Genomic DNA, 27,095 nt, shown 5'->3' with positions numbered 1-27,095 from the left:
ATCAATCAAAATAAACGTTCTACAACAGCGAGCATGTTATTTTTGGGAGGCGTATTTTGTGTTTGGACAAAAATGGATGCATACATTCAGTTGCACTTCACTCGTGCTAAAGAAGGAAGCTTGCTCAGCTGGTGCGAGCACATGCGCAGATTCAATGCACTGTTGGTATGCCGATTTTAAGGTGTTTACATGTCCTAATAATTCCAAACATTGATCAGAAAACCAGGTGTTTTAATCGGCGTATGCTGACTTCAATTTTGATCTTTAACCGATTTAAGATAAGCAGAGTAAGGTGTTTACTTGCATAATCTGCCTACAGTATATTCTAGAGGTCGACCGATTAATCGGAATGGCCGATTAATTAGGGCCGATTTCAAGTTTTCATAACAATCAGTCATCAGCATTTCTGGACGCCGATTATGGCCGATTACATTGCATTCCACGAGGAAACTGCGTGGCAGGCTGACCACCTGTTATGCGAGTGCAGCAAGGAGCCAAGGTAAGTTGCTAGCTAGCATTAAACTTATCTTATGAAAAACAATCAATCTTCACATAATCACTAGTTAACTACACATGGTTGATGATAATACTAGGTTAACTAGCTTGTCCTGCATTGCATATAATCAATGCAGTGCCTGTTAATTTATCATCGAATCACAGCCTACTTCGCCAAACAGGTGATGATTTAACAAGCGCAATCGGGAAAAAAGCACAATCGTTGCACGAATGTACCTCACCGTAAACATCAATGCCTTTCTTAAAATCAATACACAGAAGTATATTTTTAAACCTGCATATTTAGTTGATATTGCCTGCTAACATGATTTTTTTTTAACTAGGGAAATTGTGTCACTTCTCTTGCGTTCATTGCACGCGGAGTCAGGGTATATGCAACAATTTGGGCTGCCTGGCTCGTTGCGAACTAATTTCCCAGAATTTTACATAATTATGACATAACATTGACGGTTGTGCAATGTAACAGCAATATTTAGACTTAGGGTTGCCACCCATTCGATAAAATACAGAACGGTTCCGTATTTCACTGAAAGAATAAAGTTTTGTTTTCGAAATGATAGTCTGCGGATTTGACCATATTAATGACCAAAGGCTCATATTTCTGTATTTATTATAATGAAGTCTATCTATGATTTGATATTTGACAGAGCAGTCTGACTGAGCGGTGGTAGGCAGCAGCAGGCTCGTAAGCATTCATTCAAACTTTACTGCGTTTGCCCGCAGCTCTTAGAAATGCGCTGTTTATGACTTCAAGCCTATCAACTCCCGAGATTAGGCTGGCAATACTAAAGTGCCTATTAGAACATCCAATAGTCAAAGGTATATGAAATACAAATGGTATAGAGAGAAATAGTTGACGCGTCATAATTCCTATAATAACTACAACCTAAAACTTCTTAACTGGGAATATTAAAGATCTGGGAATATTGAACCACCAGCTTTCATATGTTCTGAGCAAGGAACTTAAACATTTGATATCGACTTATTAGTGTGCATGTAAACATAGTCATTCACTAATTTAATCAGGTGTGCCAGTTTATGGTTAAAACAAATATGTAAAACGTTTGGGGGGGCCGTAGGAGAGGGTTGGGAAACCCTGTGTTAGAGCACACAGTTCACTGATCATAACGTCTTAGAGGAGGCATGTATAGGTCTGAAAAGGGCCTAAATGGCCAATGATTTCTTAAAAATGGTTTGTGGTACAAATGTAAAAAGCATGTCAAACAAACAATCTGTCAGAACAATCTGAGATGCCCAAATTATTTTTCTGTTCCCGCTGGCATGGAATCGCCATATAAGCTTTAATAGTACAATACCATTGTTTGTGAAAGCGTTTAACATACTTGTTTAGAATTGCAATTATTATTTTGTCATTTTTAAATATAATCTTTATTTAACTAGGCAAGTCAGTTTTGAACAAATTCTTATTTACAATGACGGCCGACGCTGGGCAAATTGTGCGCTGCCCTATGGGACTCCCAATCACGGCCGGTTGTGATACCGCCTGAAATGGAACCAGGGTGTCTGTAGTGACGACTCCAGCACTGAGATGCAGTGCATTAGACGGCTGCACCACTCGGGAGCCTATTATCAACAAAAGATTAGATAATAATCCGTTGCTTTATAGCTTAAAACATTTCTTTAATTGCTTTCAGCCGATAAAATCACTAAATTTGGTAGAGATGCATTTTGGGATGTATGAATTCATATTAAAAGGGTTGTTGGAATAAACAGACACTTTAAGGACATTTTCTAAGCATATAATCCTATGAAAGCAGTAGGCTGTCATTGTAAATAAGAATTTGTTCTTAACTGACTTGCCTAGTTAAATAAAAATAAAGTATGAGGCACCTAGGATTATCATGATGTGAAGCTCTTTGGCTGCGCATACACAGGCAACCCAATTATGATCTTTTTCCACTAATTGGTCTTTTGACCAATCACATCAGATCTTCAGAGATGATCTGATTGGTCAAAATACGAATTAGTGGAAAAAATTATCAGAATTGGTCTGTCTGTGTAAACACAGCCTTTGTGTTCTTTCTGTAAATTCAGCCATATTGGATCTGAGTGTTGGAGCAATATCACAGTGGTTCAAAGAATCTCTGTGAAGAACTGTAATTTTTGGAGGCCATGGTTGTTTGGAGAAGCATTCCAATCCTTTGTAGTTGGAAGTGGAATCTATTGCTCATCTGCTCGCCATCATGAATGGAAAATGAAGTGCGTTGATTTGAAAAGAGGATCCATTGCTTGTACAACAGGATTGGTTTAAACGGAGTCCGACTAGTTTCTGAGGCAGAATTTTCTTGTGGAGAGAATAAACTTGACCCGATTGTTTACGTCTCAAACCTCCCCCCAGTAGAGCTCGTTTTGAGACGCTCTTCAGACGTTAGATTATCGAGACAGTGTGAAGTGAAAGGAGGGGAGGTGACAGACAGCCACTGAAGAGAGGAAATAGATATTATATTGTGTGCTGAAGGTTACTCTCCATTTTCTATTGTGATCAGGGGATCTTGTCTGAACTGTACAGTGTTTGCTTGATAATTTATTGAAAAATGTAAATGGGGGGAAAACAATTATGGATAGCTAGAGGTATGGGGGCGAGGAGTGGGGGGGGGGGGGAGTCGTGCTGGGATTTGAGGCTCAAAGATTATGGCCTCGTCAAGCCTGTGCTCTTTTAGAGCGGAAAGTGCAAAAATAACTTCACTCATGGTTTTATTGCGTTTATCTCACCTCTCCCTGGCACATGGACGTAAATAACTCCTCCGATCTTCACGTTCTCACCCGGTGACTTTAAGAGCTTATTCCCATTTGAAGAGTTTTATCGCGACAAAATGTAGATGTGCATAAACTTCTTCATTTTCATTAGCAACAGGAATGTCACGAGACGAGAGGGTTTGTGTGATGTTCTTGCTTTGCAAATGTCACAATAGCCACTAGCCAGTAGGCTAACCATGCCAGCTATTCAACAAGTTACTTTATGCAAGCAACTTTTCATGCATCTACCATATTACACTCTTGATTAATGCAACAAAACCATATTACGCTCTTGAATCGCTAACGTTCGCTAACAACATTTGCTGCATCAAGTAACTTCAGCATATCAAAAATGAACGCTTACCCCTCTCATACAAATATAAAAGTCCAGTAACTGTATCATACAGTATCATTCATAGTATATTTACAGAGGTAGGTAGCAAGCTAAACAAAATGTCTGCATCCTCCTCACATTCTAATTTACTAGCTAAGTTAGCTATTGCATTGCAATAAATTACGGTTCTCTGAAATTCCCTTAAAGCTTCAGCGTCAATTTCAGGAGAGGCTTTTACTGCAATTTCTGATTAAAAACTCAATTAAACAAGTCTCCAATATAAGGAAAATGCCTATATATTTCAGCTATTTGAAAAACATTGCTCTGCCATTACAATTCATACTGTAGGACTGTTGAGCTGAAAGTGACAATTCTGTTTACACTGCCCTACTTGGAGGGGGGAAACTGTCGGGCGAGTGTCATGTGCGACCTCCGGAGGTAGCATTCGAGACGTGAGAAATTCGCAACTTGACCTTACAGTAATGTCTCTCAAGAAGATTCTCGTTCGATTCTTAACTCTCGTCAATTTCAAAAGAGCCTTAGAGAAGAAGAGAGGAAAGAACTTAGTGATAGGGAAAAGACGGTTATCAAGAAAGATGGAGCAAAACAATGGGCCAGAAATGGGGGATTGGCAACAGATTTGAAAAACAAATACAGAGAAGAAAAATGCAATAAGGAGAGGAAAAGAAAGCAGGAAGAACAGTCTGAGTGACCTATGAGGCAGGAGGAGGGAGGCTTATGAGGTGACCGTGTGTTCCCAGCTGATCAGCGGTTCGGTCTTTGATGAGCAGAACCATGCCGTCAATTCCCATCCACACAAATCTCAGTTTACACGCTCTACGTCCGAGCCAGGGCACGCCATGCCATGGAAACAGAGCAACGGTCCTCAGCGGGGAGCAGCATTGGGGGCTCTGTTACACCTGGACAGGGGGTCATGATGACCTGGCATACCCTTTGGTGCTCAAAATGTCTATGTCAAGTTACAAGGGGTGACACTGTGGGAGGTCATGGTACAGTAGACTTTTATAGATGACCTCTGTGACTGGTTGTGTCATGAAGCTTTAGATTGCTACTCTATGTGGAAAAGATCAAAGAAAAAAGTTATATTTTAGCTTAATGTATCCTTTGTGATTTTACATTTTAGTCATTTAGCAGACGCTCTTATCCAGAGTGACTTACTTTCGTGCATTTGTGTTTACTTATATTCTGCTGAATTATGTAATCGTGTTTTGCATCATCAGTGTGCTCAGTTCAAGGTGGCCTGTCAAGTGCTCTTGAACCGCTGCCTTTCTCCCTCCCTCCCTCTCCCCCTCTCTCTCTCTCTCTCTCTCGCTCTCTCTCTCTGAGGATACTTTCATGCTTGACAGCACTGTGAGAATCCAGAACGTTCATGGTTGCTTTAAGAATTTACCACTCTGACGACAGCAAAAGTATAGTCTTTAATTCCCCGTGCTCTCTGGAAAGTAGACCATCGACCGAGAAAACATAAGGGATGGGCAAAGAAAGAAAGAGGGAAAGGAGGAGGAGGTAGAGAGAAATGGAGAGGGTGTAAAAAAGATGGAGGGAATGGAAGATCCATTTTTATCCGGCTGCCAGTGTAGCCCCGTCTCTAATTAACTGCCAAATAACTTTTGATAAGCTGTAGGATGGAACTGAGTTTCAGGGCTCACATTTATCTCATTGAGGAGAAGTCCAAAACTTTCCTACTTTAGCCTTGTTCTCGCTCTCTCTGGGGGTCTCTGGAGCCCCACACGGCTGGGGGCCTGGGGGGGCCCTGGTTCTCCTTAGGGCAAACAAGCCAAGGTCATTTTCTTCCTCACGACCATCACAGCCTTCAGATATGGGTCATCATTCTAATTAGCTCAAGTTGGATAACAATCTCTGTTGCCCTCAAAAATGAGTTGGAATACAAAGTGACAAGTTTGGCTTTGTTTTATCCCACCTTTCCAAATCTTTAGGACGGATACTCTACATGATTACTCTAGGATTTGTTTGGAGAACTGTTAACAGTTGAGGTTTTATTGTCTCATTAGTGCATTAAGCCACAGCTGGCTCATTGTGAACACACTGCAGATGTACCGGGACGGCTCGAAGTTTATGGCCTGTTGAGTTTTAATAGACAGACTCCCATTCATTAGCCCAGTGTAACTGCATGCAGTTGACTATATGTGTGCACATGGTTGTTATACACAGACAGAACCCTTTGAAATGGCAGTGATCCACAATCACAGATCCTAGCGGGAACTAAACAATGAGAAGACCTTTAAGTAGAGAGACCCCTGGTTAGTAGTAGGCTGGATGGCCATGGTGTACACAATGGATGGTGGGGTCCCTTCGTTATGGGATTAGGGGAGATGTAGTGAAGAGAGGGGTGACCTTGTTAACCTGTGTTGTCTCCCTCTCCTCCCTTCTGCAGCGACCACCACAGAACATCAAAGTGTTTACTGCGCTGTCCGTGTTGCTGAAGCTGCAACGTAAATCAGCCATTTCTGACTGAAAAGTTCTGTTACCGAAATCCCCAATTTGTTTAGGAAAAACATTCCCTCAACCCTTGCTCTCTTTACGTGACACACGTATACATTGCATGCCCGTGACCAAAGACCTATTAGCACGGGACTAGTATTACTAGAGAACGTTGGTTATGTAATTATTACTCCAAAATGTCCGTCATTCCAGAGGACGATTTGGAAGGGGTTCTTAATTCTTAATTTTGTTCAATAAATTGACAGTTAAGATGGAAGCCAGGAGGTTTTTATTCTATGCGTGAAGATACAGTATTTCAACATGTCCAGGTGATAGGGCCACACTGATAACTCCAGCTTGGTTCCCAAGTTTCGAAACCATACCAAACCATCTTTTGGTATAGTGTCGCCATAACATTTGAATTGAGGAAGTGTGATCATAATCATTACGATATTTTAGAGATCCACAGTACGTCCTAAATGCCCCCCAGCCTTCAGACGTGAGCTAAACAGTGCAATTACACTTGAGATGCCTTTTAATGCTATGGATGAGAAAGTGAACTTATCATTTCCAAGCATTTAGGTCAGTTGTATGCTGCTTTGCGATCTATTAACAGCAAGGGTTTCATTAAATAGCCTCAATGTTTTACTGATGCATTTGTCAAAATTCAATTAATACGCACAAACATATAAACAAAATAATTCACTGTTAAAGTTGATCAGCTACATGTAGGCTGTTAATATATAGCTTAAATGCAGCACTTAGTTCAATTCATCAGATCAGTTATTGTTTTCTTGCGTAAACTGTGAGCAACAACTGTCAAACTGAGTAATTTCTCTCAAATCACAGGGATGTCGACTCCTACGGGACTAGTATTATCAGAGGAGTTGGACTTCGCCAAAAAACAGTAGGTTATTCTGGCTGGAATTGTTACTCTGCTGCCATGTAAAAATTACTGACATGGCCGATTCGGACAGGACAAAAATGACAGCTGTGGTACATTCCCCGAACTCCCGTCCAAATAGGGCACAAATAGGGCCTGACCTATAGCGTATCATAATCACATCAATAAATTGGCTATAACAAACTCTGAACACCGTAACACATGTAACAGCAAAATTAATGCAGAGGACCTGACAAATAAACTTGAAACGGGGGAATGTTTACTGGTTGCTCAGGAGGTAAAGGGGAAGTCAGATGTGTGGAATAAATGTGACTAGTTGTGGAAAATATTGGCGATTTAAGAAAAAGAGGGTAAAGAGCAAGCACTGCGTGCATATTATGTGTACCGGACACGTGCTATATAGATTACAATAAAACAATTCTGATCGTTTGGAACAATGTAAACAACACTAAATAAATTATAATCTTACCAGAGTCTGTTTTGTTATGCCTTTATTACAGCAAAGACTAAAAACAGTTGCATTCATTCGTGAATCCAATTTCCGAAATGGAATGGCTTAATTTATTTTTTAAGCTAATTATTCAAGGCTTGCTTTTTTATTTTAAAACTAAAATGCTTGATTGCATTTCGAATCATGAATGACTCGTATGCGGTGTGATGACATGAACAAATGAATGATTGATATACTAGCCTACTGTATATACATGAAGTATTGAAGTATAGGCCTAAGTAAGTTACTGTATTAAGACTAAACAGGATGCGCTCTTAGGCCTACAGCTCCAATGATGGTTATACAAGGCTGCTATACTAAGCCTACTAATGATAATGACATTACTTATGATGATAATAATAATAGTAATAATAACAATAAGGAGATCAAGCAAAAGGAGCTTTATTATTATTATAAATATAATTTTTCAGACAATTTGAAACAGTGTAAACTACACTAAATCAATAAAAAATAATACCCGAGAGGCTGTTCTAATGAAACAAATTGTAAAGCCTTTATTTCAGCAAAGCAAACATTAAAAACAGCTGAAATTGTGATGTTGTTGCGTGAGCCTTGGTGCTCACGGAATCAGTAGGCTATTAAACAAACAAACATGCAGCGGAAGCAGGATCTGTCTTATTTCTGTAGATATATTGATGATTCATAAAGCCAGGCACCTTTAACAGTTAGGCTATTGATTATAGATCTAATTAAGTTGGTTTCCTCTCCTCACTTTTCTTAGACAATAAGGCAAGGGCAAGTTTTCTCATCTCCTCATTCGGCTGCTGCCTCCGCCGCATTGTTCTCAATACCAATGTGCTGGTTAACTTTGCTGTTATGCACATAGCAACATGGTCTAGGAAAAGGCGCACTGATGTGTTGCTGAACCACGGAGAGCGACCACTAGTGCCGGAGAAAGTGCATTTGTTATAAAATCATATTTTTATTGATTTTGCACCATTGTTCTTATGTAATATAACCATATACAATTTCAGTAGCACATGTCTTAGACTGATGGACTGTGCCATCCCCACGGCCTCCACAATGGATCAGTCCACTCAGTCGAGAATCAGACAGGTGTCTTGTACACATGATAGATATTTTTTTTAATTTAAAAACAAAATTTGCTACTGCTCGACTAAAGAAATCTTGGTCGACCAACAGCTTATCGACCAAAAAATCAACCAGTTGACTAAATGGGGTCAGCCCTACCACACACACGGGTCACTGTGTATAATCCCATAAACAGACTGTCAGGTGGCTTTAGACACTTTGTTCACTGTGAGACCTACACTCTGTCTTTCTGTTTCTCTCTCTCTCCCTCTCTATTTCTGTCTCTCTTTCTCTCCTTCTTTCTCTCATTCTCTCCCTGTGTGACTAATGACAGGGTCCAGTGCTCATGTCCTTATATAGCCCTATGCTGTGGTCTGGCTTTCTCCGGGGCCACGGCTCTTACGCTGGCACCCGTGGGACACAGATGGAGCTCCGGCTCTCTTCACACGCACGCACACACACACACGTGACACACACACCCTCACCTATAGTGAACCTGATTCTGACGCTAGCCTGCCAGGCCCCTGGCACTCCCTCAGTGGCCAGTTTACTCTGTCTGGCTCTGGAGAGACTCGGGTGCTCCCTGAAATATCAACAGAGACTGACGGAGCTCCTAATGACGGTTCACTAGAGCACGTGTGGGGAAACGCTGGCCTCAGATCAGATATGACAGCCGATTCAAGGATCAACAGTATGTTTTTAATGGCAAAACAAAGGCCTTACGGACTGTTACAGTGAGTGCGGATGTTGCATAAGTGAACGTTTTTTTTATATATTTTTTTTTAAATACGGTTGCCATGGTGACAACGTATTTTTAGAGTGCTTAAGATTGAGTGTAAAGGTATGCTTTCTCCCCTGTTGATGCTATTCAGGGATACTGCACCTCAGCCTACTACTACTGTACAGTACTCTGAAGTCACCAGTTACAGGACTTGACTTCTCTCCAGCATTCTTAATATAGTCTCTCTGCTGCAGAATAAACTCACAACACACCAGTTCATCAGAGCCCAGTTATCGACATGGGGAGATCTTTCCTTAAATGGTAGACTGCCCTGGGCTCTGTCTCTATTTCCACCACAGCGCAAATGAAATGTCCAGGTTCCTGGGAATGGCATTTTAGAGTGGAGAGGCAGAGAGAATGGGATTTTTTGAAAGAGTGACAGTAGAGCCAGAGCAGCAGACTGCATGGATATGACCTTCCTATGGGCTGGATGGGGGCGGCTCTGTTAAAACACATAATAGGCCTAATATATTTATACTGTATATGGGCGATTTCAGCGTTATGGACATTACATAAGCACGCAAAATCATAACTTTAATGTCTCACAGAAATGGATGAACAAAATATGAATGAAACTTTTGATATTTCTATAGTACCTTTTTGGTGGGAGTACATACCCAAAAGAGCGGACTTCTCGATTGACCCTACCACAAAAACAATCATTTAGAAAAGATGGTAATTTCCGTGATTAGTTTAGACAGGAAAAAAGGCTGTTTTGGATGTTACACCCTCTGAAATAGACATTCAAATCTTTTTTTTATGTCAGCAGAATGCATATAAACTCAATTAAAAAAAATTCCTCTCACTGTCAACTGCGTTTATTTTCAGCAAACTTAACATGTGTAAATATTTGTATGAACATAAGATTCAACAACTGAGACATAAACTGAACAAGTTCCACAGACATGTGACTAACGTAAATGGAATCATGTGTCCTTGAACAAAAGGGGGGGGGGGGTCAAAATCAAAAGTAACAGTCAGTATCTGGTGTGGCCACCAGCTGCATTAAGTACTGCAGTGCATCTCCTCCTCATGGACTGCACCAGATTTGCCAGTTCTTGCTGTGAGATGTTACCCCACTCTTCCACTAAGGCATCTGCAAGTTCCTGGACATTTCTGGGGGGAATGGCCCTAGCCCTCACCCTCCGATCCAAAAGGTCCCAGACGTGCTCAAAGGGATTGAGATCCGGGCTCTTCGCTGGCCATGGCAGAACACTGACATTCCTGTCTTGCAGGAAATCACTCACAGAACGAGCAGTATGGCTGGTGGCATTGTCATGCTGGAGGGTCATGCAGGATGAGCCTGCAGGAAGGGTATCACATGAGGGAGGAGGATGTCTTCCCTGTAACGCACAGCGTTGCGATTGCCTGCATTGACAACTAGCTCAGTCCGATGATGCTGTGACACACGGCCCAGACCATGACGGACCCTCCACCTCCAAACCGATCCCGCTCCAGAGTACAGGCCTCGGTGTAATGCTCATTCCTTCGATGATAAACGCAAATCCGACCATCACCCCTGGTGAGACAAAACCGCGACTCGTCAGTGAAGAGCGCTTTTTGCCAGTCCTGTCTGGTCCAGCGACGGTTAGTTTGTGCCCATAGGCAACGTTGTTGCCGGTGATGTCTGGTGAGGACCTGCCTTACAACAGGCCTACAAGCCCTCAGTCCAGCCTCTCTCAGCCTATTGCGGACAGTCTGAGCACTGATGGAGGGAATGCGCGTTCCTGGTGTAACTCGGGCAGTTGCTATCCTGTACATGTCCCGCAGGTGTGATGTTCGGATGTACCGATCCTGTGCAGGTGTTACACGTGGTCTGCCACTGCGAGGACGATCAGCTGTCCGTCCTGTCTCCCTGTAGCGCTGTCTTAGGCGTCTCACAGTATAGACATTGTAATCTATTGCCCTGGCCACATCTGCAGTCCTCATGGCTCCTTGCAGCATGCCTAAGGCAGATGAGCAGGGACCCTGGGCATCTTTCTTTTGGTGTTTTTCAGAGTCAGTAGAAAGGCCTCTTTAGTGTCCTAAGTTCTGTGTCTTAACGACCGTTCCACAGGTGCATGTTCATTAATTGTTTATGGTTCATTGAACAAGCATGGGAAACAGTGTTTAAACCCTTTACAAATGAAGATCTGTGAAGTTATTTGGATTTTTACGAATTATCTTTGAAAGACAGGGTCCTGAAAAAGGGACGAGTTTAGTACCTTAGGATTTCATAATGACAGGTGGCCTGAATTGTATACAAGGTTAGGCATCACATCCTAATAGGGTTTTTATTTATCTTTATATTAAAATGAACATTTACATGTTAAATGTAGACATAAATATATATATTTAGAAACAAAATATGTAATTGAGACAATATACAGTCAGGTCCAGAATTATTGGCACCCTTGATAAAGATAGCAAAAAATACTATATATAATAAATACAACTACTGAGCTATATTGTATGCCAACATTTTTTTGAAATTATATTATTTTATACTAATACAATTGGTCAGAGAAAGAGATTTTGTTGAACAAGTAATTCAAAAAATCTCAGCGGTAAAGTTATTTTCAATCCCTCAACTTGCGAGGATAATGGCACTGAGCATTTTTCAAAAATATTTTAGGAGATTGTTGAACATCTTAGACCATTCCTCCATACAGAATCAGAGACTGAGATGGCCATTATAAAATGTTGATTTTGTGGTCCATTAACAGTTTATCTGTGGATTTTCATGTGTGCTTGAGGTTATTGTCTTGCTGGAAGATCCACTTGCTTCCAAGTTTCAGCCTCCAGGCAGACACTGGGTGAAAAGGGTCCATATCAGGGAATATGAGCGTGTAAAATGTATGCTCAGATGTGTCATCTTCATGTGAATTAAGCACAATGATTTTCTGCTCCTGAACAGGTCAAATCATTTAAATGCTGGATATTTCATGAGTCTGATTTAGCCCATTTTCGATCAGACGTACGAGGATGAAACATAAAAATACTATATCTATGGTTCACATATCATGTAAGGATATCTATTCAAATGATTCATTGTTTTAAAATACAGATACATAAATGATCAGGTAATGACTACAGATATGATGCATTTCTGTAAATATGTGGATTTGTTCATGCCTGAGTATAAAGGATTAGTTATGTCAGCATGTTGACACACCCTTTCCGGAGTTAAAATATTCTGTAGATATGTAAGCGGGTGCACGCGTATCAGGTGCGTACCTTGAACGTATCTCACCCCAGATATCTCCCTGGAATCATACGGTAGCAGGGATATTTCGCAGGTCCGGATTGGATGCATGTCGAAACTGTCCCATTACGGAGAATGTCCTAGCTCCGTATATGAGCATGTCTACACTTTATATCTAATCAAATGTCATTTATCCGGAAATATATAGATACAAATTTCCCCTAATATTGACCTTTTTCTCCCAGTGAGGTAACCAGGTTTTGGGCTAAAATGTCCTGGTGCTGCGGTAAAGTTCATGGTGCTGTTGACCTTAATAAGGGCCCTGGGACCAGTGGAAGCAAAATAGCCCGATAACATCAAAAATCCACCACCATATTTTCCAGTATTATTTTGACTTCAAATCCACCACTGGCGTTTTGTGGACGGATGGCACATGTCCATACAGGATTTAGCCCAGTGTTTTACCCAGAAGACTTTTCTGTTTTAATCTAAGCGGGTCGGCATCTGTGTCTCACTGGGCCGTGGCTCCGGCGGACCTGCTCTCACTTGGGGCCAAAGCCAGGCCACTGGTACTTTTCAGCCTGCATTTACATAACGATGGCTAACTGAACTTCAGCACCTTGTCAAAAAACCAACTGTTTTGATTATACAGAGTTTGTTGATTCTGCAGAGGTTGTTGATTCTGCTCTTCACAAGTCCTCAATGTAAGCCCTAGCTTTGGCAACACAATTTCTCTACGACGTAAGGTTGTATACACTAGTACCACTGGTATTACAGTCGAAAAGGAATTACAAGCCTGTAAAACTTGCTAACAAAACTCAAGACACTTTAATGTAGTCTGTATTGCTTCATTAAGATTTCAACTTCATAACTAACATGGGGGGACAGCTGTGAGTGGAAAAACAAGCTCTGTGAGCCCTTTCTGAAAGCCATGAAGTATGATTGACAGAAAAAACTTTTTTGAGACTTAGCATCTTATTCTTTAATGGTCAAAATTCATGCAATATCCTACTTAAACTTTTCAAATAAAGCCTAAACTCCAACACCTAGGCCTTTTAGGATAATTTTGAACATGGGTTTATTTGTAAATTACTAACTTTATTTAGGCATGCTCAGGTTGACTTTTCCACAGAATCGCCCGAATGCCACTAGGCCATTTTCCTCAGTGTTATTACTATGATATGACTGAAGGCTAACATCCCCTAATTTGTTAACCGTAGGTGTGTGTGTGACATGCATAAGAATGTATTTGCAACAATGAGATAAGGGGAGAAGAATAGAAATTTGCTCAACTGTGTCATTTAAGTCATAAAAAATATGTTGTTGTCAAATGACCTGACTGACAGAGTTTATCTTGTCTTTTCAGCTTGATAATCTACAGAAGACATGGCTGCGGGAATTCTACCAGGTACGTTGACCCTCTCCTCTCCATATTGAGACAGTGTTGAATACATGAACAACTCTTCTCTAGGCCTTTCTGCTCTTTGCATTTCTAACGCTACGACAGTCGAGTCATGGGGCTGTGCTTGGCTCGTTGAGGAGGAGAGAGCACAGGCCGTGTCATATCTTAACTTTGATCTACATAGGAACATCTGAGAATCCACAACTTTTTCCACTCTGGCAGGGGAAGTCAATTCAGATAGATAGGCAGATAGCTGTTGCACTCAGTCACTCTACTGTTGCCTTGTACTGAGACAGTCATGCTGAGGCCAGAGCACAGAGGGAGATCTCAATGAGGAGTACAACATGAACAAAAAGTCTTACAACGAAATGAACCATACTGAGCTGTATCGTATATTTCCTTTTCACCTTGTCCTCACTGGCACCCCTCCAGCCACTATGGCAGATGTGTAAACGAGCACAATACAGCTCAGCTTGGTCCGGCTTAATTCGTCTCTGTAGTGTGAAGAGGGTAGTACTGTACTGTTTTCCATTAGGAAGATGGACCAACGCCTTCTATGCCAATGAGAGTGGCATGATGTGAGAGTTGCCAGGTGTGTATTACAATGATGCGTGTTTGTGCCTACTGGTTATGTGCCAAGCCAAGGTCCTGGAAACAAAGAGAGCAGCTACAAGTCACCTGTTAAGAGGATTAGACCTAGGCTTAATTCAGGTTAACTGCATGTACTTGCCTCAAAACCTACAGTAGTACGCAGGTTCATTCTGGATTTCTCCCGGAAAACACTCTAAGGCTTCCTCCTCCAGGTTTCTGCTGCTGTGTTTTGAGCTTACAGTACACAGCTGAGCTATACCAGCACTATGAAACGTGTACATGTTATTGTGGATATTAGTGAATGGCGATGGTATGTAATGTTATTGTAAAGTAGTGCACAGTGCGGTGAGTGGTGACTGACTGTAAAGGGAGGGTTGGCCCATGTCTCTCTCCTAGCTTGTTGATCTGAATCACTGCGGAAGCCAGTGGCTGAATAAGTAGAGTTGGTATGCGCTGTACAGTAGTGTGCAGTGCATTGTGTGTGGAGAGGGAGTGATTCAGTAGGCCCATGTCTCTCTCTCTCTCTTTCTCTCGCTCTCTCGCGAGCGCCCCTATCTGGTGGAAGTGAGGGAGGTGTTAGACTGCATGCTGCTTACACTCAAGCCACACACCGCCACAGAGACCAATTGATAGGGAGATGCACACGTTGGCACAGAGCCATGGAGACGTGGTTTACACACAGACCATAGACGCAAGGATAGGCACACGGTCATATAAAAATCCAGAGATGAGGATACACACACAGAGAGACAGAAAGACAAGGCTGTTCTGTAGATACACATGGAGAGACCAGAGAGAGACACTGATACAAGTGGACAGAGAAGTTTGGAAGTCCTATACCTTATACATGCCTTATAGAGGAGACGTGTGTGAATAGGCTTGTGGTCCGTTTTTTGAAGTCCTTTTAGAACGAGCAGCATACACGGAAGTCTGCTTTCGGATCAACCACGTTTCACAAAAATACTATTGCCTGCACTCAAACAGGTGTTTGTGCTTGCAGAAATATTTTCTCCTGGGAGATAATGCAGGAAAGCTAATGTTTTTTCTGTAGTCCTCATTCAAGCCACTCGTTCTTTGCTTAAGCTAAACAGAGCACAAATAAGGTCGGTGGTTGGGGAGTAGTCGGAAAAAGAGGTTACCGTTTGGCTTATTAAGGATACAGGTAAATACACCTTACTGTTGGTTCAACACACACACACCACACACACACACACACACACACACACACACACACACACACACACACACACACACACACACACACACACACTGCAATGTGTGGTGACGATAGCGAGGTGCACAAACTGTTTTCTAAGGAAACTCTGATACACTGTATGTGTAGCAAAGTCAACCCTGCTCCTGGCTCTCACACGTCACACACATAGAGCAACACTAACACAGTTTGACAGTCAGTCAATTTTCTGTTTAGACTCAAAGATACACAAAAACGCAGCCAAAATCAAATGTGAAAAAAATTGCACATGGTTCTAAAATATGCCGTTTTTTTCCTGTGCTATTTTTCACGGTTCTTTGGCTTTGGTTTTCAAGTGATACAAATATCCAGATGAACTCACAAATGCCCAATTTCCTGTTTGTCTCTCACCCTCACACATTCGATACAACAGTCAAGCGAAGTCCATGGGATCAGCTGGCTTTTGAACACTAGTCTGTCCATTGTTCACCGTGCTCTCACTCTATGCGTATAACAGTGGATGAACCCTGAGGCATGCATGGACAGGTTGATTGCCTCATGATTTAAGTGTGTGTTTTGTTTTGTTTATGTGATGAGGTTATTGGACATTCACTGTGTGTGTGTGTGTGTGTGTGTGTGTGTGTGTGTGTGTGTGTGTGTGTGTGTGTGTGTGTGTGTGTGTGTGTGTGTGTGTGTGTGTGTGTGGCGGGGGAGTGGTCTTGCGTGTGTGTTTGTCTGTCTGTGTGAGAGCGAGCCTTGTGTGAGACGGAGGAAGAATGAGTGAGAGACAGAGAGAGAGAGAGAGAGAGAGAGAGGTGTGCCCCTGCTGTGTGAACTAGACGGGCCTGCAGGCTCATGCCAGCTCTGTTCTCTGCTTGTCAGTGACGTCATGGAAAGCAGTATCAGACTCTGTACTCCCAGGGCTACGAGAACGGCACCAGTGACTGCTAGAGCTCACAGTCATGAGCCTCGCTAGACTTTGCTATGTTAGCCTGGCACGACTCTCCCTGCTCACATGGCTCTTTAACTTGCTTAGCACACATACTGTAGTCTCTCTCAATCACTCTCACTATGAACACGTTAATGAAGACCCCTGTCTGTTGTGAAGAATTTTAAGTTGGAAGGAATAGATGATGCAAGCGATTTGAATTGCATCAGTGATTTTTGTCCCATTTGTTAAACATTCTTTAAAACAATTACAAGTTTAGACAGTGGATGAAAAATAGTTTTTATATTGAAAAATAGTCCAATGTCTCACTAGTCTTGATAATGTTGGAAAGTAACTTGCATTGCTGCAAACCACATTTTGAGTAATTATTTTGTTGAAATTGTTCTTTTGTGGAAGGTAGTTTGAAGTTCAGTGTTAAACCAGACCATCAGATTCAGTAAGGTGGTACCTCTGCAATATCCTTGAAAAATAGCTGTTTGAATGCCTTTTTGGTAGTTAAAACCAAAAGGACATCCTGCATGCTTGCCCTGCATGTGTCTCTGTGTGTGTCTGTCTTTTTTGTCCCATTGAATTACTCTCAAGGCCTACTGTTGATGCAAGCCCTTGCTTCAGGGTTTTTCTCGAAATGCAGCTTCAGGAAATAAAATGTGTTATTTGGACACTTTTCTTGATTAGACTCGGAGACGTACATTCCATACTGTACAAACACTCACATCGAAGGCACGAAGTCGCATTCCATTCCTGCAGGTGAGGCCAAGAGTATACAATGGACAAGTGCTAGGCATTTACTAACCCCACTGCAATGTGCCTATGAGTGATCTGATAGACTGTCTACTGTATTGAAGGATTTAAATGTGTTTTACTGTTTGTTCAATAAGCACAGCAACTGACCCACTGTCATTACAGTCCTTTGGAAGACCCTGGCCCTGGGTCATATGGTTATTTATGTTTCCTCCATGGATCTGATGGGCATCCAGGCAGCTTTCAATAATCCACTGGGCAGGCACACAACATGTGGCAGAGTAGCCCAGACTGAAGTGAGCTTCACTTAAGCAAAGCAGGGCATTTTCCTTCATTTTTAGCTCTTTAGAACCCAGAGCGGCCGTCGACGGCCTTTCTTTAAATTACTATAACGGCCACTATGGCTGTCCCCAAATTAAAAAATAAATATTGGTCGACCAATAGATTGGTCGAAATTTTAAAACGTGTTTTTTCCCCTTATAGACAAACCCTATGTTTGAATAAAATGTGCTGTATAGGCTACTGAGCTTGTCTGATGCTTTAAGCACTGCCATTAAAATTGAAGACACACATTTTTGAAGAGGGAGCCAGAGATCAATATAGCCTAACCAGAAGGAAAAAGCCTGTTCCCGACCCGTGGAACAGCTTCATTACATTTATAATAAAGTCTTCATATCTCAAAATCAAAGTCATGTGGTTAATCAAAATTCTATGTAAACGAAAATGTATATAAATCTAAAAGTAACTATTGCCATTGCCAGTATGTAAAAATAGCCTACATAAAGCCAACAAATAACAAAAAAGAAGAAAAAAAACCTCTGTCGACCAACAGTCTATTGAACAAACTATCGACCAGTTGACTAAATGGGATCAACTGCTTTTTTCCCCAAACAATAATATCGGTGTCAATATCGCAAAATGTATTTGAAAAAAACTGTTCACCTGGCTATTGTCATCAACCAGAAACCGGAAACAGGGTATGCTTTCATTTTACTTTTCACTTCATTACTCAGAATAACGGCGCCAAAGCAGAAACGACTTTTCCCTGTGAAAGAGGCTGGTTGGTCATACAGATTCGGACATGTCCTTGCACTTTGAAAAGTGATGATGTTGAGGTGAGTGAAATACAGTGCATTTGGAAAGTATTCAAACCCATTGACTTTTTCCACATTTTGTTACATTGCGTCCTTATTCTAAAATGGATTCAATAGTTTTTTCCCTCATCAATCTACACACAACACCCCTTAATTACAAAACAACAGGTTTTTAGACACTTTTGCAAATGTATTACAAATAAAAAACTGATCACATTTACATAAGTATTCAGATCCTATACTGAGTACTGTCTTGAAGCACCTTGGGCAGCGATTCCAGCCTCGAGTCTAATTTGGTATAATGCTACAAGCTTGGCACACCTGTATTTGGGGAGTTTCTCCAAGTCTTCTCTGCAGATCCTCTCAAAATCTGTCAGATTGAATGGGGAGCGTTGCTGCACAGCTATTTTCAGGTCTCTCCAGAGATGTTTAATCGGGTTCAAGTCCGGGCTCTGGCTGGGCCACTCAAGGACATTCCGAGACTTGTCCCAAAGCCACTCCTGCATTGTTTTTGCTCAGTGCTTAAGGTCATTGTCCTGTTCAAAGGTAAACCTTTGCCCCAGTCTGAGGTCCTGAGCGTTCTGGAGCAGGTTTTCTTACAGGATCTCTCTGTTCATCTTTCCCTCGATCCTAACTAGTCTCCCAGTTCCTGCAACTGAAAAACATCCCCATAGCACGATGCTGCCACCACCATGCTTCACCGTAGGGACGGTGCCAGGTTTCCTCCAGATGTGACGCTTGACATTCAGGCCAAAGAGTTTAATCTTGGTTTCATCAGACCAGAGTATCTGGTTTCTCATGGTCTGAGTGCCTTAAGGTCCAAGTGGGCTGTCATGTGCCTTTTACTGAGGAGTGGCTTCCATCTGGCCACTACCATAAAGGCCTGATTGGTGAAATGCTGCAGAAATGGTTGTCATTCTGGAAGGTTCTCCCATTTCCACAGAGGAACTCTGTAGCTCTGTCAGAGTGACCTCCCTGACCTAGGCCCTCCTCGCCCGATTGCTCAGTTTGGCCGGGCTGCCAGCTCTAGGAATAGTCTTGGTGGTTCCAAACATCTTCCATTTAAGAACTTGTCGAAGGCTACCTATAACATTTGACCCAAGTTAAACAATTTAAAGTCAATGCTACCAAATACTAATTGAGTATATGTAAACTTTTGACCTACTGGGAATGTGATGAAAGAAATAAAAGCTGAAATAAATCATGCTCCCTCTGCTGTTTCCTGAAGTCCACGATCATCTCCTGTGTTTTGTTGATATTGAGTGAGAGGTTATTTTTCTGATACCACACCTCAAGGGCCCTCACCTCCTCCCTGTAGGCTGTCTCGTCGTTATTGGTAATCAGGCCTACCACTGTAGTGTCGTCTGCAAACTTGATGATTGAGTTGGAAGTGTGCATGGCCACGCAGTCATGGGTGAACAGGGAGTACAGGAGAGGGCTGAGAACGCACCCATGTGGGGTGAGTAAACATACCAGCCAGCTGGTCTGCACATGCTCTGAGGACGCGGCTAGGAATGCGGTCTGGGCCGGCAGCCTTTCGAGGGTTAACGCGTTTAAATGTGTTATACACGGCTGTGCCTATAATCGAAGAGAATTCTCTTGGAAGATAATTCTTACCAGAGAGACCTTTGTTTCTGTCGATGCGTGAAGAAACCGGGTGACTGTACTGACTCTGACAACATATCCCAGCCATGTTTCTGTGAAACAGAGAATGTTACAATCTCTGTCTCTCTGGAAGGCAACTCGTGCCCTAATTTCGTACACCTTGTTATCTAGAGATTGGACATTGGTGAGTAATATGCTCGGAAGTGGTGGATGGTGTGCTCGCCTTCTGAGTCAGACCAGTAGGCCGCTCCGTCTGCCTCTCCTGCGGTGACCGCGTTGTTTTGGATCGGCCTCTGGTATAAGATCGCATGTCCAGGGTCGAGGTCCGAACAAAGGATCCACTTCGGGAAAGACGTATTCCTGGTCGTAATGATGGTAAGTTGACACCGCTTTTATATCCAATAGTTCTTCCAGGCTGTATGTAATAACACTAGAGATTATCTGGGCTAACAATGTAAGAAATAATACATACAAAAACCAAATAACTGCATAGTTTTCTAAGGACCTGAAGCGAGGCGACCATCTCTGTCGGCGCCATCATACAGGAAGCGGAGGGAGTGGAGGGAGGGGAAGAGTGAGAGCACACCCGAGAGGGCAGCCTACGTTTCCATGCAGTGTGTCTGCCCCAAGTCCCACCATTCACCCTTGTACCATACAGCCTGGGCCTCAAGTGACAGTGGCAAGGGTTTTGGAGTTATTTTTAAAAGTGGTAGGAACTTATTTCTGGTCCAGAGCTTGTAATGGATTACAACAAGAAAAGGGGCGGGGTTGACCATCTTGACCAACTGAGGCGCTATTACAATGTTGGACGCACAAGCATACATTTATGGAAGTATGTGTTTTGGTGGATGCTCATTTCTCCCTCCCAGAAACCACAGGCGCTGGTCCCCAAAGGCATTCGAAATGCAGCTTGTGCATTCACTTTGTGATAATGCTACAGTGGCAGGAAGAGGGGAGCCAAGACTGTGCCACCAGGGCGTGTGGACCGAGATGGAACTCATTTGAAAGCAGGTGAAGTTTGAAGGGCGCAAGAGGTGTGTGGTGTGCATCCAGAGTGGATGCAGGTCAGAGAGTGGGAGATGTTTAAGAAACCTCCTTCTGGTGCTCTATGCGTTCTGTGCAACTTTGCAGGATGGGGCTGTGCTTCCAGAAGTTGTATGACATATTGTTGGCTAAATACAAACACTAAGGTGAAAGTGTAAAATATGAATTTGTCCTACAGATCTTTTTGGGAAATGGTGTACTTTAAAAAAAATAGTCTTTGAACAGTTGTGTTTTGCATGTTCTCTCTTTGTCTATCTAATACTTGTTGCATTCACTGAATTGTTGTCAAAGTAAGCTACTGTACTATTTCTAGATTTTGTGTCAGGCCTGGTCTGTACTTAATCTTGAAAGATACTGTACATTTTGAAATAGTCTCTGAGTAGTTTTTTGCATTTTACATTGTTACAGAAGTAAGAATTGTCAATCAAATAGCCTACTTTGTGTGGGTTTTGACATACTTTCTGAATATTGTCACATTTTGGAGAATTTAAAAATATATATTTGTAAGTATAATATATTATACTTGGTACATTTTAAGTGAGTAATTTAGTCAATTACTACAATTTCAAATACTCTAGGGTTTTGTTGTTGTTGAGTGTTCATCGTTTTTTGATAGTGAGCGTCTACAGAATGGAAGACAAAATGAGTGTTATTCCCATTGACATGAATGTGGTGCCATATTAAAGAAGAGGTTGTGCTCTTTAAAACTACTTATAAGTTAAAGTGTAATTGTCAATTGTTCTTTGTTTTTGAGCTATGTCTGTGTGAGAGAATTTGATTTATCTGGAAAATTCTCAGTAATCTACAGCATCGTTCTAGAATTCTGTTGGGGTCGGAAGGGTTACGGGGGAAAAAAATGTATGAATATGTATGAAATGTATGCATAAGTCGCTCTGGATAAGAGCATCTGCTAAATGACTAAAAGGTAATGTAAATGTAAATGGTTAGATAACTATTATTGACCAACGTCGGTTCAATTATTTGAATTCCATTTAGTTAGTGTTTTTTTTCTCCTGTGAGCTCAACACACATCTCTAGAGATTTGGGACATGTCCAACTCATCCTAGAAAAAGCGCAGAAAACGTGGTCATTCTCTACAATGACCAGAATCCGTTGCGCCTAAAATAAGATAAGATAAAAAATATCTTAAATGTTGTCCATTAAGTAATGGTTTTAAAACAATGATGATCATATTTAAAAAACTATGGCACTTATATACCAAGTCTTAGACTGTTTTCTAATGAGAATCATGAACGAGAATCATGCCTGTTCTGATAGGCTCCTTCCCGTGCAGGATTGTTATTTAGCAGTGTTAAAAGTATGCCTTCTCTACTTTGAAGAACTGCTGAAATAATGATTTTGTCAGACAGCAGGCAGTGAATAAAGGATGGTTTATTAATAAGTGATAAGCAACAATGGGCAGTCACTACCATTATCAGAGTTTTATTAATTAAATAATAAAGTCATCATACCAAAAACAAATATGTAATATACACAACCAAAATATTTTATTTAAGTCAGGTAATGTGAACCAACGTAAAAAAATAAATAATAATTGCTCAGCACTAATGATCCCTCAATCTATTTGCATTGGAAACCTTACCCGGCCGTCATGGGCCACTGGCCTCACAGGTTAGAGCGTTGGGCCAGTAACCGAAAGGTTGCTGGATCGAATCCCCGAGCTAACAAGGTAAAAATCAGTCGTTTTGCCCCTGAGCAAGGCAGTTAACCCACTGTTGCCCGGGCACCGAAGACGTGGATGTCGATTAAGGGAGCCACCATGCACCTCTCTGATTCAGAGGGTTTGGGTTAAATGCGGAAGACACATTTCAGTTGAAGGCATTCAGTTCTACAACTGACTAGGTATCCATCCCCCTTTCCTTTCCAGTCACATGACTTAGAGAAATGAGGTAGTCATTACTAGAGTACATGGCTAATTTATTCTAAGTTGTTATAATGATTTGGGAGAATATTAATAATTTTTAAAGGTTTTTTTTCCTGATTTATTGCCGTACTGTGTGCGTGCTGTTGAATTTTTTTTTTTAATTGATTGATTTATTTATTTTTACATGTGAGGAGTGTGTGACATATACAGTGCCTTCGGAAAGTATTCAGACCCCTTGATATTTTGTTACTTTGCAGCCTGATTTTAAAATAGAATAAGTGAAAAGATTTCCTCAGCAATCTACACACAATACCACAAAATGACAAAGTGAAAACTGGTGTTTAGAAAGGTTTGCAAATTTATTACAAATAAAAAAACAAATACCTTATTTACATAAGTATTCAGCTCCTTTGCTATGAGACTCGAAATTGAGCTCAGGTGCATCCTGTTTCCATTGATCATCCTTGATGTTTCTACAACTTGATTGGAGTCCACCTGTGGTAAATTGATTGGACATGATTTATAAAGGCACATACCTGTCTATATAAGGTCCCACAGTTGGCAGTCCATGTCAGAACAAAAACCAAGCCATGAGGACGAAGGAATTGTCCGTAGAGCTCCGAGACAGGATTGTGTCGAGGCACAGATCTGGGGAAGGGCAGCATTGAAGGTCGCCAAGAACACTGTGGCCTCTATCATTGTTAAATGGAAGATGTTTGGAACCACCAAGACTCTTCCTAGAGCTGGCCGCCCAGCCAGACTGGGCAGTCGGGGAGAAGGATCTTGGTCAGGGAGGTGACCAAGAACCTGTTGGGCACTTTGACAGAGGTCTAGAGTTCCTCTGTGGAGAAGGACACCCATTCCAGAAGGACACACATCTCTGCAGCACTCTACCAATCAGGCCTATATGGTAGTGGGCAGATGGAAGCCACTCCTCGGTAAAAGGCACATGACAGGCCAGTTTGAGTTTGCCAAAAGGCACCTAAAGACACTCAGACCATGAGAAAGAAGATTGGTCTGATTTAAACCTGGTCTGATTAAACCAAGATTGAACTCTTTGGCCTGAATGCCAAGCGTCATGTCTGGAGGAAACCTGGCACCCTCCCTACGGTGAAACATGTTGGTGGCAGCTTCATGCTATGGGGATGTTTTTCAGCGGTAGGGACTTGGAGACTAGTCAGGATCGAGGAAAAGATGAACCGAGCAAAGTACAGAGAGATCCTTGATGAAAGCCTGCTCCAGAGCGCTCAGGACCTCAGACTGGGGCAAAGGTTCACCTTTGAACAGGATAATGGCCCTAAGCACAGAGCAAAGACAACGCAGGAGTGGCATCGCAACAAGTCTCTGAATGTCCTTGAGTGGCCAAGCCAGAGCCCGGACTTGAACCCATTTGAACATCTCTGGAGAGACCTGAAAATAGCTGTGCAGCAACACTCCCCATTCAACCTGACAGAGCTCTAGTGGATCTGCAGAGAAGAATGGTGTGCCAAACATTTAGCGTCATACCCAAGAAGAATCAACGCTGTAATCGCTGCCAAAGGTCCTTCAACAAAGTTCTGAGTAAAGGGTCTTAATACTTAAGTAAATGTGATATTTCAGTTTTTAATAAATTAGCAACAATTAAGAAAAACTGTTTTGCTTTGTCATTATGGGGTAGTGTGTGTGTGTGTGTGTGTGTGTGTGTTTGTGTGTGTGTGTGTGTGTGTGTGTGTGTGTGTGTGTGTGTGTGTGTGTGTGTGTCGTGTGTGTGTGTAGATTGTCGAATTCCACAAAATGTGGAAAAAGGCAAGGTGTCTGAATACTTTCCGAAGGCACTGTATTTGGCTGTGTGACTCAAAATTGAATGAAAGGCTGTGTCTGTGCGTGTCTGTGCGTATGCACATGTGTGTGTATGATTATAGATGAATAGATTCAGTGTTGTAAAGCCTGGAGTGAATGAACGGCAACAGATGGACAGAGTTTAGTGTTTAGAATAGACTTCTCGTCACATCACATGCTCATTTGATCCCCCCCTCCTCGCACTGTTCTCTCCAGCCACGCTATTTTCCAGCTCCCAATCAAGACCATGAAATAGGAGTCATCCTCCCTAAATTACAGCCCATCAAAGGTCCACTGTGAGAAAATTCAGAGAAACATGGGCCTTTTTTCCCCCCATGTGCGTTATCAGTATTTTTTTTAAATCTGGCACTGTAATTCACTTCTAAGAACATTCAATGGTGTGCGCGTCAGTGCGTCGTGTCATTGATTGGATGTATTTATAGACGCTAGGAAGCATATTATTTGATAGGACGTGTATATTTTTCCAGACGCTCAAGGCACTTTAGTCTTCAATGAGTGTATGAGAATGATGAAGAGATGGCGAGAACGATCATTACATAATGCATTTGACTAGTGCAAATTTTGTCCATTCAGCTGCCATTGCAAGGAGAAACGTACTGTATTTAAACAGCTGTTTAAATACAGTAACACCACGCTCCGTCTGAGTGAGTCGGCTTCACCAAGTAGGTGTGCTGACTGCCGTTGATACAGTAGTTTTCAGGAACAGTAACTGCGACTCATTCCAGCCAGCTGCCCTCCTACATCCACATCCAGGCATCAGGCAGAGATCCCCAGGGATTGAAGGCTCGTAACACAAACATGGCATATCTCACCTCACTGCAGTCTGCAACTCGGAACCCAGGCTGCTGTGACGACACACATTAAACGAGTCAGTCTGATAGCAGCCGTGTTAGGTTAGCCGTGGAAGTGGTGCGCTTGATGTGAGCCACTGGTCACAAAAGCAGTGGGGATCTGATACCATTTTTACACTACTGAGCCAAACGGTCCCAAGCCAAGCCATACTGAGCTGGCCTGGTTACGCATCCAACATAGTTGCTGAAGAAAATATCACACCCAGCACATTACGGTTTGCTTCAGCCCTATAGTGTGAATCAGGCATGAGTTTAGATGTAGACTGATATACATGGATTTGTACTGGTGGAGATCAATGATGTGTGTTTTACAGTTGATTTAAATGAGAATGGAAAATGTTTCCGAACTGAGAACTAGACTTACAAGCTAGGCCTTTTGGTTATTATTTTCCACATAATTAGTCTACATTGTTTGGCCATCAAATAAAACAAGCTCCTTTATATATTCCAGGGTAGTGTGTAAGTAAATATTATTAAAGGATGAGAATATGTCATTGCTATAATTAAGAGAATTTCCTAGGAATCCAAACCGATACAGGATTGAGGGAGAGAGAGGACGCACCCCTTTGACAAACACGTCGCCGTCTCACAACAGTTCTGAGGTGGGGAGATTTCCGCTGTGTGGTACCTGTGTCATCACAAGTGCGGTGTGGTCTAATGGCATCAACCGTATAGCAACTTCTACGCTACATCTGATAGAACTTAACTGCTCTTTAGGCTGGCGCCACTTTGACCACTACAAATGTGTTTATTTGCCTTCGATTGAGAGTCAATCTGTGAACTATAACTCTTAGTCTGAAATGAAGACGAACAGATCGATCAAAAGGTGCCTCTGAGGGTAGATAGAATGGGCCTATTCTTTGGCATTCAGAAAGATGGAGGAAACTTGGGATAGTTGTTATTGTTTGGCCTTGGTATCTTGAAACTTGGTATCAATAGCATTTCTGATTATAGTAATAGGATTAAATTAGGCTTCATGATAATGAGTCTGTAGGCCTATGAGAAACTAGAGCTGGAGTTACACTGCCTGGAAAAACCAACAGAAAATGCCCACTTAGACAAATACAAACACACACAAGCACAAAATACACACACAAAGTCCAGCATTTTCCCTCTCGCATGTCCACAGGTTCACACACAGTGTAACTTGGCTAGCTAAAGCTCCTTGAGAGTCGAAGCTTTCCAGTGGATGCTGATAGGTCCACTAATCCGTCTAAGTTTGAGAAGCCTGGTTCTTAGGGGCCCAGTGACAAGCCAAAGGTTGATAGAAAATCCATAGTGTTATTGCCTTACATTACTTTTATTTGATTTTGCCTTTAGTAATAATAATGCAGGCAGGTGGAGTGGAGTAGGAGCAGAGTAGGCCTCCAGGCCTGGACCAGACTTAACACCCCCCCGGGGGGCCACATTTCCTGGGTGA

General features: G+C 42.0%; 1 protein-coding gene across 2 annotated transcripts in view; it reads left to right on the top strand.

Moving 5' to 3' along the window:
- LOC106576776 (inositol polyphosphate-5-phosphatase A) overlaps positions 1-27,095 on the top strand; it is a 281,297-nt gene that overhangs the window by 95,245 nt on the left and 158,957 nt on the right. For both annotated transcript variants that reach the window (XM_045700743.2, XM_014154171.3), the window contains exon 2: positions 13,849-13,890. In XM_045700743.2, coding sequence (XP_045556699.1) covers positions 13,849-13,890 — 42 coding nt within the window. The remainder of the gene's footprint in view (positions 1-13,848; positions 13,891-27,095) is intronic.

This window comes from Salmo salar, chromosome 18 (genome assembly GCF_965601325.2).
Source record: "Salmo salar chromosome 18, fSalSal1, whole genome shotgun sequence".
Classification (NCBI taxonomy): domain Eukaryota; kingdom Metazoa; phylum Chordata; class Actinopteri; order Salmoniformes; family Salmonidae; genus Salmo; species Salmo salar.
This window is presented reverse-complemented; position numbering and strand designations above follow the sequence as displayed.